We start from the raw sequence: 13,009 nt of genomic DNA, 5'->3' as shown, positions 1-13,009 counted from the left end.
AATGTATGTTTAATTAATTCCCCGCACCTCCTGTTTTTGTTCCTGCTTTACAGCATCCGCAGTTCTTACATTTAATGCACAATGTCTTTCCACTCGACTTGCCATAAAATCTACAAGCCTATAAAATTTCAAAACTGTAAAAACAATATCTATAAAAAATAATAAAACTAAAAATTATAACAAATGACCACAAAAACTGATAATGACCATAAAAACAATAACAAAAAAAATCGATGTGAGCCATGAAAAACATTTAAGCCTTCTTTTCTTAATTAGCTGCATGCCTCCCATTACTTGACCCAAATTCTGCTGGACCCTAAGTGGCCACCTTTCTTTTTGCAGTAGCTAATGGCACAGATGAACTCTGACACATTCACTATTGGCACTCCATCTCCATCTGGTGAGCCCTGCAAAGCTAACATTATATTTGTTTGGTCAGTTCACCTCCTTGACTTGCTCCTGTTTAAGAACTGTATGTTTAATTAATTCCCAGCAAACCTGGATTTTAGTGTGAGAGTCTGTTTGAGTTCAGGAAGTGTGGTTTCCCCAAATGCCCAGCAGTTTTCAGCTGCAGGACGTCCTTTTATCTTTCTTTATCAATCCTAGCCACGGTCAGTTTGATTGACTTGCCAAGTTGGAGATTCATATGGGAAATCCAATGGCCAAGGCCACTGCTAAGTTGAGGTGACAACAGTTACGTCTAGTAGGGGACAGTCAGTGAGTGTGGAGGTAGATGGAATTTGTTTGGTGTAATGTTCTGATGGTGGCCAGCGATGGGTGAGAACATGCCGATTGTGGGATTGTTTACTGGGTAGCTCTTGGGGCTGCTGGAAATATTGTTCCTCCTCTTGCCACCTAAATTATACCATAAAAGACACTGAACTAATGGTTTTGGCTCTTCTCACCTGCCTGCACCTTCTGGACTTGCTGGGAAAGTTGCCAATTATAGTTAAATACAATTACCGTTAACATGAGTGCATCCAACCACTTTAGCATGTATCACTGACCAACTCAGCTGATTGGTTGTTCGTACTGCCTTCATGAAACTGTAAATGGGTAGGTTTGATGTAGGTTGGATTCCTGATTCACATTTTGTATAAGTTTAACCTGGGATTCAAACCATTCACTTTTGGATGTTGAAATATCTGGGCTGAATTACAATAACATGTCAATTTAACTTCATGATTGGCTTTTCTCTTGCGATTGGTATGTAACTTTCCCCCTTTTTTTCCCTACTGTTTAAGGAAAAAGTATTTTTTAATTTGCAAATATTTAATAAAAGTAAAAAACTTGTCTCTCAATTTTTGTACTGACCATGAAATTTGGTTTAAAATATGAAGATTTGGGGTAGGTAGAAATTTGAGTTGAGACCACAATCACAAACCAAGATCAGGCTTAAATGGACTGTTGTTCCTAATTTGTATGTTCAAGTTCACGTTTTTTGTAGGATTATTCTATTACGATAAATATTTTAAATGAGCTTCTGAAATGTTAACCTTAATTAATTATGTGCTGATATTGATTGGAAGTTGTAGTGTAGTTTACAATTTTGGAGGAAGTGGTGGCACTGTGGTAATATCACTGGACTGGCATGCCAGAATCCTGGACATGTGTTCTGGAGGTGTAGGTTGGAGTCCCAAAATGGCAGTCGGCGACATTTGAATTCAGTAAAGATCAGGAATTTAAAAGCTAGTCTAATGGCAACCATGTACCATCTTCTGGTAAGGTGGCGTTGGAGTAGGGCTCTGAGCACGGGGCTCATCCACTCCATCCACTTTTCTGTTCATTTCTTATCTTTTTTACTGTCTGTCCATTTTCTCGTTTCTTTTTCTTTTTTTTTTACTTACTTCTTGTTGAAGAGCTTGGTCGCAGTGACAGCATTGGCAGTGGCAAGTGGGCCTAGCACCGACTCACGGCTACTGTAGTGGAGATGAGTTTGGATTGTCGGCAGTGTCTGCATCCGGCACAGATTCATGGAGGTGGCAGATGTGAGACCTGATGGCATTGGCAGCGACTGCATTGGTGAGGTGGGCTTGAAGCAGCCTCATGGCTGTGTCGATTGGGCCGGTGCAGCATCGGTACTGCCTGCATTGATAAGGACCATTCAGCATTCATAGAGACGAAATGGCGCTGAAGAATGGCAACTTTCATTCCAGCGGCAGCGTGGCGGAGGCAACTTGTGTCCAGTCACCAAGCCCATGGCCCGAGGCAAAGCACGTAACAAGAAGGACTTTTTCTTTATTTCTTTATTTTTCTCCTTTACATTGTATGTTTTGGTTTTTTGGATTATTTTTCTGCATGATAAGATGGTGCTCAAGAATGGCAACACTATTCAGCACTTTTCACTGTATTTTGTAACAAAAATCACATGACAATAAATAAATCAAATCAAATAAAATCGATTGTAGTAAAAAGTCTTCTGGTTCCCTGATGTCCTTTTGGGTGGAAAATCTGCCATCCTTACTTGGTTTGGCCTACGTATGACTCAAGACCTACAACAATGTGACTGACTCTGAACTGTCCTCTGGTCAATTATAGATGGGCATTAAATGGTAGTTTAGTCAGTAATGCCCACTTTCCATTAGGGTTATTGAGATGAATTATACATGCAAAGTTCCAATATATTGTGTTTAAATTCTTTGGGCAATCGTCATCTCTGGAAAGTTATTTAGAGAATTTTGGGGAACAGTGCCAGGAAAAACACGTTGCAGTGATAGATTTTTATCCAATGATTGGGTGATGTTATTCCTCTAAGTCACAACGAACAGCTTTTGTAGCTGTTTCCTTTGCAGCATAGCACTTGTACACCTTTTGGATTGTAAACAGAAGTCACTTAATGTGTTATAAATTATTGGAGTTCTGAATGGAAATAAATCTGCTAAAATGTTATATTTTCCAAAATAAATGTTTTATCATTATCTACAATGTTCGCTATTCATTCCTTTTTCTTTAAGTGTGTGATCTTGTATTTAAGATTAACAACTTTGTTCAACCCAACAAAAGAGTTTCTAAAGGCTTTCTGTTGACATACCAGGTTTTATTGTAATCGCTGCTAATCAAAGGCCACTGCAGATCTTTTGTCGATCTACTATTACCTAGTCTCACCACCTTCAATTGTTAAACATTCTGTTGCCACTCAATGTCTATGGCTATATCTCTTGAAATTCCTTCAGCCCCTTCCAAAGGATGGAGGTCCATACAGTGAAAATTATCAGTGACTTTCTTTAAGGTTATCAACATGTGCACCATTCCCTTTAATGTTTATTTTACACTTTTTCGATGCTTGGCAGGTGACACTATTTTCCTGCACAGTCTCTTCTCCATGGCATTGTCTGTTTATGTTCCATTCCTATATGTCCTAATTAAGAGAACACATCTCTTGCATTGCTTTCTAATGCCTGTGTGCTATCGTCTCAGTTATGTCCCAAATCTTTGTGTTCTCATTTCCTTTTCCGGATTGACATGTTGCCCCTGTCTGACCTCATTCAAATGCATTGGTCACCTTTCAAGTAGTTGTTGACAACATTGAGATTTGCTCTCTGCTAGCCTCATGAATTCCTGTCCCTCTCATCATGAACTGTATAGCAGGAATCAAGTCATGGATGAACAACAATCTCCCTCAACTGCACGTCAAGAAGGCTAAAGCTTTATACTAAAATATAAACCATGGTCATTGGTTGTCTGCTCACTGAGAGCCTGATAGATTGCGACAGCAGAGAACTTGACTTGGTTTCAAATTTTACATGCGAGCATCTGCCCATTTCCTTCCTCAGCACCAGTCAGTACTATCTTTTATCTTGCTCTGATTTATGCTGAATTTATTTATCCATACTCTTATTGTGTCTACAGTAGATTGCTCCATGGCTCTGTTTCTGTGTGCTTTTTTTTTATTTTGTTGCTACATGGCTATCTTGCTCCCTGTAATCTAGACCCTTTTCTTATACCAGTCTACCATAGTAATACTTCTTTTTCCAGCAATTTCCTTCCGGCAAGATGGTGGCAGGTTAAGTTGCTCCATTTGGAGCTCCACTGTGCTCGCCAGTTCTCCTTCTCGTTCTTTCTTTGTCCTTCATTTTTTATTCTCCCTTCTTCTCTTTACCTCTGTAGTAATTCTATTCCCATCCTCACCCCTTTTAACTTGCTACCTAAGGAGTTCAGGAAGGAGCCAGGTCGCGACCAGGAACCACGTGGCAGGAGCTGAATGCATGGGTTGTATCCTGCAGTGATGGCGGATTGACCGTGGCTCGGAGCAACAGCGGCGGATCAAGCGTGGGCCGACAGGAGTGGGCCGGTGAGGCAGTGGCAGCGAGAGCAAGCTGGTGAGGCAGCCAAGATCGGGCCACTGACACAGCCCAGAGCGGGACTCTGGCGGGGGCATGGCAAGGACTGGAAAGCCCTGAGCGGGACTATGGCAGGGGCATGGCGTGGGCTGGAAAACCCAAAGCGGGTCTCTGGTGGAGGGATGGCGTGGGCCTGAAAGCCCGAAGTGGGACTCTGTGGGAGGGATGGCGTGGGCTGGAAAGCCCGGAGCGGGACTCTGGCGGAGGGATGGCGTGGGCCAGAAAGCCCGGAGCAGGACTCTGGTGGAGGGATGGCGTGGGCTGGAAAGCCCAAAGCAGGACTGTGGCAGTGGAAAGGAAAGTTGGACTCTCCAGGTTTTTTTTAATTCTAAATTAATGAGAATGGCGCCATGTATGTATGGCAAAGGTACAAACTTTTCACTGTATTTTTACATTGAACACACGTGACAATAAATGATACAATTCAATTCAAAAAAGTCACCTATTTGCACTGAACACTTGCACAATATTCATTCAGCAAACATTGTGCTCCTGGGATAATTCCCTGCTCGACAAACAGGCTACATGATTGTGGAATGGGCACAGAGGTGGACTGTGCACAAGGCCTATCTGTGTCCAGCATTGTAAGCATGTTTTAATAAAAATACAGTAAAACATGAAATAGTGCTTTAATCCATGGATTGAAAGAAACCAATTGCAAGCTAAAAAAGTTGAAAAGTCAAGTTAAATTACTTGTGAAACAAAGACAAGAAACACAGCAATTCTTTTTTTTACACTTCCATAAAAACAAAGGCAGATGTTGATGTGAAGGTGCTTCTAGAGCAAGGAAATTTGGCTAGTGAAATATTAACATCTCTGAACACAGAACACTTAAAATTGTGGCTGGGAAACAGAAATTAAAATGACTCAGTGAAGTCAAAAGGAATAAAATGCTTCAGGTGTTACTTGAACTTGTTAACCTCCGTCCACATTCAGTTAGATGGAAATTTGGAACTGGAAACTCAATAATGCTTCGCTAGCTGTCTAGAGCTGGGAGAGCTGAAAATGCAGCTGGAGTTCAGGGACAAAGAGAGAGATGGGGGCCTGAGTTTTCCAGCTCATGAAGTTGGAGCTGGAATAATAAGTACAGAAAGAATTAACTGGATTAAGACTGCAAGGGAAAACCCTCCAGCTCCCAGTAGCAAATTCCTTGCCCCAGAACCAAGCTTTAAGATTTGTAAATGATAAATTTGTGAATTTGAAGAGGTTGAAGTTGAATTCTTTTTCACTACCTTTGAAAAGGTGACAGGTAACTATGATGCCACAGGAATTGTGGACTCTCATGATCCAGAGTCAGTTAACTAGGAAAATTCGAGGTGTTACATGCTGACCCCTAAGATATTTCTCAAATATGAGGAGACAAAATCTGTCATCCTTCATGTTTTTGAACTGGCCCCAAAGGCATATCACCTGTAATTCAGGCTTACTTTGAAGGAGAAAGAGTGCATAAGTGTAGATTTCTTATAGAAGTATAGTTTTCTCACAGATCTGTAGTAAGGTACAAATATATGGGTAAGGGTTAAAAGTAAGAATTGAAAGACCACTTGCTTGCTGCTGCAGAGACAGGCAGCCAGTTGGAAGATAGTTTCTTAGGGAACAGGCCACAGGATGTTCCAGGTGGGAAACAAACTAGTCTGCAGATGTTAGTGGCAAGGGCTAGACACGATGAGTATCTGCATGTTTATTTTTGATAAAGGTTTCAATAGACACATCTCCCCCAGTGTGAGGAGCTGTATATCACTGATAGTAAACTGTGTGGTGTTGTTAGATTTACTGCTCATGCTAAATGTGGATAATGATTAATATAGTTTCGGGGTCGCGTCAGCTTGTTTGTGTAATGGTATAAAAGAAGTGCTTTCTTACCATCGTATTTGGAGAGAGTTCAACCTCCTGAGTGTGTCTTGGAAGCCCTCCCCCTGCATCTACACTGGTGTTTTGCTTGAATAAATTTCTTAAGTGCTGCTTCACTTAGTTGTCTCCGAGCCTCTAACTGCCTTTATGGAGATCACTGTTACAACTTCAACAGATAGAATGCAATAACAAGCATTTTGTTTAGCAATATAGACAAGATTTTTCCTAAATATTTAAAGGGCAAATGTTTTAAATGCCTTAACAACTTGACAGCTCCCTTTTTGGCAGCTCTGTTGATGGTTCCTTTAGACAGTGACTTCCAACATTTCCAATGAATTTATGCGCTTATTACATACATCTTTTAACAATATCAATGGCCACTTAATGTCCTCCGTAGACCTCCTGTGTTCCTTTTAAAAAGGGCATCTTTACTTTCTAAAGGGGTACCCTACAATTCAAGCAGCTCTGCAACATTTAGATCTACCCCTGCCAATTCTAATGAGCACATTTTCTGTTCCTCATCCTTCGATAATATAAATCAGACATGGCTTGGTGTTTTATATGGGTAACTGCTAAAAATATGCAATTTAGAAGTGGTCCACATTGCTCCCCTACAACCTAACCAGAACCGTGAATATGATAGCAGCTGAATTCCAGGTTGGAATTTCTGGATTCTGGCTTTTGGACACAATTTTTATAATGATGTCGTTATGAAAATTAAGGCTTGAGATAACTTCCCTTGTTGAACCACTGACAGCAACTAGACTGGTACAGGTTGAAATAACATTGAGGTAAAATTAAACTATTACGCAGGATTTTGTGCATCAGTTAGTTCAGTTGGATTGATGGCTAGCATGATGCCAGAGGGAGACAAGTATAGGAGAGGTGATGGCCTAGTGGTATTATCATTATACTTTTCAACCAGAGACCTGGGTAATGTTCTGTGGACTCAGCTTCAAATCCCACCATTGCAGATGGTGAATTTGAATTCAATAAAAATCTGGAATCACTCAGTCTAGTGGTGACTGTGAAACTGTTGCTGATTGTTGGAAAAACCCATCTGGTTCACTCATGCCCTTCAGGGAAGGAAATCTGCCATCCTTACCTGGTTTGGCTTACATGTGACTCCAGATCCACAGCAATGTGGTTGACTTTCAACTGCCCTCTGAGCATTTAGGGCTGGACAATAAATACTGTTCTGGCCAGTGACGTCCACGATCTGTGACTGGATAAAAAATGAAAAGAATAATGCCAACAGTGCATATTTGATTCCAGTTCTGACTGAGGTAGATGGTGGGACTGCTTTCTTGCCTGCCTCCCTGTGAGTGGAAGCGAATAGCAAGCTATTGCCAACAAAAGGTGCCAAGTAAATGGACGAAGATTGAGTACACAATGAGCCATGATCTCCCTTCAGCTGGAACATACATACATTGATGGATTTTAGCAATGGGACTTATCCAAGATTGTGACGAAACTAATCTTGACAAGAAGCATGTGGAATATGAATTGTCAAAGGATTTTCTTCATTTTCCTAATTTGTCCAGTATCTGTAAGTGCTTAATACAAAAATAAAACAAAATAATGATGTACTGGACCATTTAAATCCATTAATAATGGTTAAAATTACAAAAGTCAAACATTAAACCTGGTGTACACATATAACGCAGAGAAATACTCTTCTTAGAAACTGGGCAGTTTCTTTATTAATAGTCAATTAAGTGCACAATTTTCTGTTTCTTTTTCAAATGAATAATTCAAAGATTGTAAAAGCTGATACCACCATTAAGCCTGCCATTTTAAATATTTAAATGTTTGCATTTATCTAATTTAGTTAAGTGACTTAATGCAATTTTTAAATGTGATTAGAATTCTTTGTTTTAACTCCATAGTTGGAAATTTTGCTTAATATTTGATACTATTTTTCTTGGAGTGCATAATTTTTTTCCCATCAAATGTAATGTCAAAGATTAATTAACCGAAGTGATGCATAAGAATTTGGAACATTGACAATATTAAGTGAGGATTTTGGGTGGATTTATTCTACTTATTGTTTCGCTTTCCTTTATAGGTTTTAAAGTTTTTCCATTACTTTGCTTTCTTGGAGACCATATGTCTAAGAGATTAGTTAATTAACTAGGCAGACACTGTAGGTGCCATGGTCGTTTAAGAGGTTATTCTAACGTGACCGTCTAGTTTATGGTAATTTCATGAAATGAATGACGTATGTAATTAATCGTGGGATACTCCTTTTTTACTTATACTGGCTTACTGTATGTGAAATAGATATTAAAATTTCTTATCATATTTTAAATTAATGAACAAAAAGATTGGAAATACCTGGACATCTGTGATGAGAGAACTGGAGTCAACCGGTCTAAGTTTGACCCTGTGTCCGTGAATGGATTATGAGATCAAGATTGATGGGCATTCATCAGTAACATTTCCTGTAACAGGTGCAGCAATATGTTAAGGTCAATCATTTTTATGTAAACTGTGCCAGAAGTAACTATTACATTTTTAACAGCTTTTGGACTCTGCATGATCACATATTTAAATTTATGAAAAACTTGATGTAAAACGCCGACAAAAACAAATTGCCATAATTGCTAAGTCCTTTCATTGTAATATGCCATCATAAATATGCAATCTTGAGTATTCATGAAGAAAGACACATTTTGTCCAAGTTCTTCATCTTTTTTTTCATACAATAGATTAAAACTCTTTGATAAATGACTTTTTGCAGCAGTACTCAAGTTCTGTGGCACTAAGTGATTATTAATATGCAATCTGCAAGACATTCTCATAAAATGTTGTTACTGTGAGGCTTAAGCATTGTTACGTTTTGTCTAATAAAGTGAGTTTGCTATCCACAAATTTCAAACAGTGTAATTCACAAAATCAAAACAATTATAGCACAAAATTATGTCCTTCCTGTGTATACAAAGCAGACAATGCAATAAAAATGAATAAATACGCTTCTGCAGCAACCATCATTTTATGCAGATGTAGAATTAAGACAAGTTACCCTGATTTGAAGTTGTCATGACTGCAACATCAGTTAGTTTCCTAAATAAGCCATATTGTAGTTACATAAATTAATGTGCCCTTCAATAGACTTGGAGGTGATTTGATTTACACTGAAGAGGAAAATTTGAATGTTAGGTACACCATGCTGTAGCAAGCCATAACAACAGAACAGACAAAATGCTTTGAATTAATCAGTTCATTTAAGGACTGTCTGGAATTGCCAGCATTATCATAAGCATACAGAGTCTTCTCTTCCATCTGTCCATTGAGCATACTAAACAATTATATTTTCGTCATCTACCACCTGTCCTTCTTTACTAAATTTAAAAGATTTTCTTCTCCCCTTTAAATGGATGGTGTCTATTTCTGCCTATTAAATAGTCATTTCCTCTTTCTTTTGGATCTCTGCCCTTCAAAATTGGCCTACGGCTTGAGCTGATTTCATATCATCTTCCACTATCTATCCGTCTCCCATGTTTTCTCTCTCCTGTTTCAGCAACAGCTCTTATCAACACTGCATCGTGCGAAATTGGGGCAGCGGGAGTGTTACATCATATCAATCTCCCCTTTCCTTCAGCTCTTCACAGATCTACAGGGACTTCGGTAGGGAGAAAGTTACGTTTCAAAAACCTACTGGGGACATCAGGTAAAGTGTTTCAAACTTTAATTGTGGATAAACCCTTCTAGTTATTTTTCTTCAGTTCTACATAAAACATTCTCCTTATTTCCCCATGCATCAGCTGTGTATGCTTCTGATAATGAGATTTATGGACATATCCTAGCTTTCTACTAATGTATGTAAACCACTAATACCATTTTACTGCTAATTGAAAATTACGCTCGAAATGAAGTCAGAAAGCAAATTCAAATCACATTAATGCTGATGAAACATTTTAAACCCATACTGCTGCTAGGGAAACCTTTGCAATTTTGACAATTTTACATTTATGTGCTTGACACAATTCTTACATTCCAATTTTTATTGTCTATCACTGACCTTGTAATCAATAAAACAAATTAATACCCGAGAGATTAGAAAATTATTGTTCATCAAGTGCTGAGACCAATTTCTCTAACATAATCACGTTTTTGAGTTTCTTATTGCTTTTCAGTGCAGTAGGTCTACTTTTTTTAAAATCAAAATAAGGTGTTTTACCTTTAGAGATTGAACACAAATTTCTAATCAGATACAAAAACGGAAATTATTGGAAAAAACTCAGCAGATCCGACAGGATTTTTGGAGAGAAATCAGAATTAAGGTTTCGTGACCAGTGACCCTTCTTCTGAATGGATTTTTAATGTCTCTTTGTACTCTGTTAACATTTAGTTCCTGAAAAGTTGGAACCAGAGTTAAAGGAGAATGTAATTGTTGACAAAGATGCGAATAACATGTTAACAGCTGCCATTTACTTAAAGAGTAATTCTTCATGGAAATGGATTTCCACTAGAAGATGTAAAGTATAGGTTCCACACCTTGCATTGTAGGATATCCTGCTTTATGGAAAAGATTCAGGAATATAGTATGGCTTGGAACAAAATGCTTTCACATTGATATTTTTCTTCTTTAAAATAATGCAACACACTATGCACCAATTTGTATACATAACAAAGACCAATTTGCACCATTTTTCATTTTGCAATCCATGTCAAGTATGCCACTAATGTCATGGACTTCATTAGCAAATGCGTGAAGGACTGTGTACTGAAGAAGTCAATCCAAGTGTTCCCCAACCGTGAGCCTTGGATGAACCAGGAAATCCACTCCCTACTGATGAATAAACGTGCAGCATTCAAGTCGGGTGACCCGGACCAATACAGAAAATCCAGATATGACCTCTGCAAAGCCATCAAGGAGGCCAAGAGGCAGTATCGGACCAATTTAAAGGCCCAGACTACCAAACAGATTCCCACCTTCATTGGTAAGGCCTAAACGACATTACGGGATACAAAATGAAACAGTGTTAGATGGCGGACAATGACACATCCCTCCCTGACACGCTCAATGCTTTCTGTGCTTGGTTTGAGCTGAATACCCCCGGTCGCCTGCCGCGACAGCCCCAGACATACCTGTTCCCTCTGTCACCGCTTCAGAAGTCAGATGAGTCTTCGTGAGAGTCAATGCAAGGAGAGCAATGGGCCCGGATGGTGTCCCCGGCCAAGGACTCAGATCTTGTGTGAACCAACTAGCGGAGGTATTCACCGACATCTTCAACCTCTTCCCTCCTACAAGCCGAACACCCCTCCTGCTTCAAAAAGACTGCTATCATCCCCGTTCCCAAGAAAACACATGCCATGTACCTTAATGATTACTGCCCAATAGCTCTGACTTCAATAATCATGAAGTGCTTTGAGAGGCTGGTCATGGCCCACATCAACTCCAGTCTTCCAACCTGCCACAATCCCCTACAGGTTTGCCTGCTGACATGACAGGTCCACAGAGGATGCCATATCACCCTGCACTCATCGCTGGAACATCTGGACAACAAAGACACCGACGTCAGATGCCTGCTCGTTGACTGCAGCTCCGTCTTCAACAACATTATCGCCCCCAGACTGATCTCAAAACTGTGTGACCTTGGCCTCAGCTCCACCCTCTGCAACTGGATCCTCAGGTTTCTGACCCATAGGCGACAGTCAGTGAGGATACGTAACCGCACCTCCTCCACAATAACATTCAACACTGGAGCCCCCCAAGGATGTGTCCTCAGCTGCCTACAGTACTCCCTGTACACCTATGCCAAATTCCAAACAAACACCATCCACAAGTTTGCTGACAGCACCACCATAGTGTGATGGATATCTAACACCGACAAGTCAAAATATAGAAGGGAGATAGAGGGCTTGGTGACGTGGTGCAATGAAAACAATCTGTGTCTCTACGACAGCGATACTAAAGGACTGATCATCGACTTCAGAAAGAAAGGAGGAGACACGCCCCCATTTACATAAACAGAACTGAGGTTGAGGGAGTGAAGAGCATCAAGTCCCTCGGAGTGATGATAATCGACCTGTGCTCAACTTCCCATGTAAATGCGACAGTTAAGAAGGCACAACAATGCCTCTTCTTCCTCAGGTGGCTCAGGAAATTTGACATGTCCATGAGGTCCCTCTCCAACTTCCACAGATGCACCGTTGAAAGCATACAGTCCGGGTGCATAACGGCCTGGTGTGGCAACTGCTCTGCCCAGGACCATATGAAACTACAGAAGGTTGTGTGCACAGCCCAGACCGTCATGGAAGCCAATCTTCCATCCATGGACTCTATTTACATGGCTCGCTGCCACAAAAAGATGGCCAACATCATCAGGATCCATCGCACCCTGGGAATGATCTCCTACAACCTCTTCCATCAGGCAGAAGATACAGAAGCCTGAACACATGCACAGGCAGGTTCAGGAACAGCTTCTTTCTGGCCGTTATCAGACTGTTGAATGGACTCGAGCCTCAAATAATGTAACCTGCAATGTAATCTGTATGCCTGTAAGTCTTTTTGATCTATACATCCTTTGCTTGCTGTGATCTGCCTGTACCGCTCGTAAACAAAGCTTTTCACTGTATTTTGGTGTACATGAAGGTAAATCAATCAGTTAAATTTACACAATGAATGTAAATCCCTCACCAAGCAAAGTTGCTCTCTTTCAGTCTGAAGCTAGCAGTTGATGGCAAAGTGTAAGAAGTGTGGGTGTGGGGGTGTGTGTGGGGGTTGGTGTGGGGATGGAGATGGATGCATGTGTGGGACGGTGGGTGTGTGTGTAGGGGAGGTGTGTGTGTGTGTGTGTGTGTGTGTGTGT

At 40.3% G+C, this 13,009-nt stretch overlaps 1 protein-coding gene across 1 annotated transcript in view; it reads left to right on the top strand.

The window, feature by feature from the left end:
- ppp4r4 (protein phosphatase 4, regulatory subunit 4) overlaps window positions 1–13,009 on the top strand; it is a 202,618-nt gene that overhangs the window by 40,852 nt on the left and 148,757 nt on the right. Inside the window, exon 3 of the mRNA XM_048600386.1 lies at window positions 9,715–9,864. Coding sequence (XP_048456343.1) covers window positions 9,715–9,864 — 150 coding nt within the window. The remainder of the gene's footprint in view (window positions 1–9,714; window positions 9,865–13,009) is intronic.

This window comes from Rhincodon typus, chromosome 8, assembly GCF_021869965.1.
Source record: "Rhincodon typus isolate 14 chromosome 8, sRhiTyp1.1, whole genome shotgun sequence".
NCBI classification, from domain to species: Eukaryota; Metazoa; Chordata; class Chondrichthyes; order Orectolobiformes; family Rhincodontidae; genus Rhincodon; species Rhincodon typus.
Note: the sequence above shows the minus strand (reverse complement) of the source record. Positions and strands in the feature narration are given on the sequence as shown.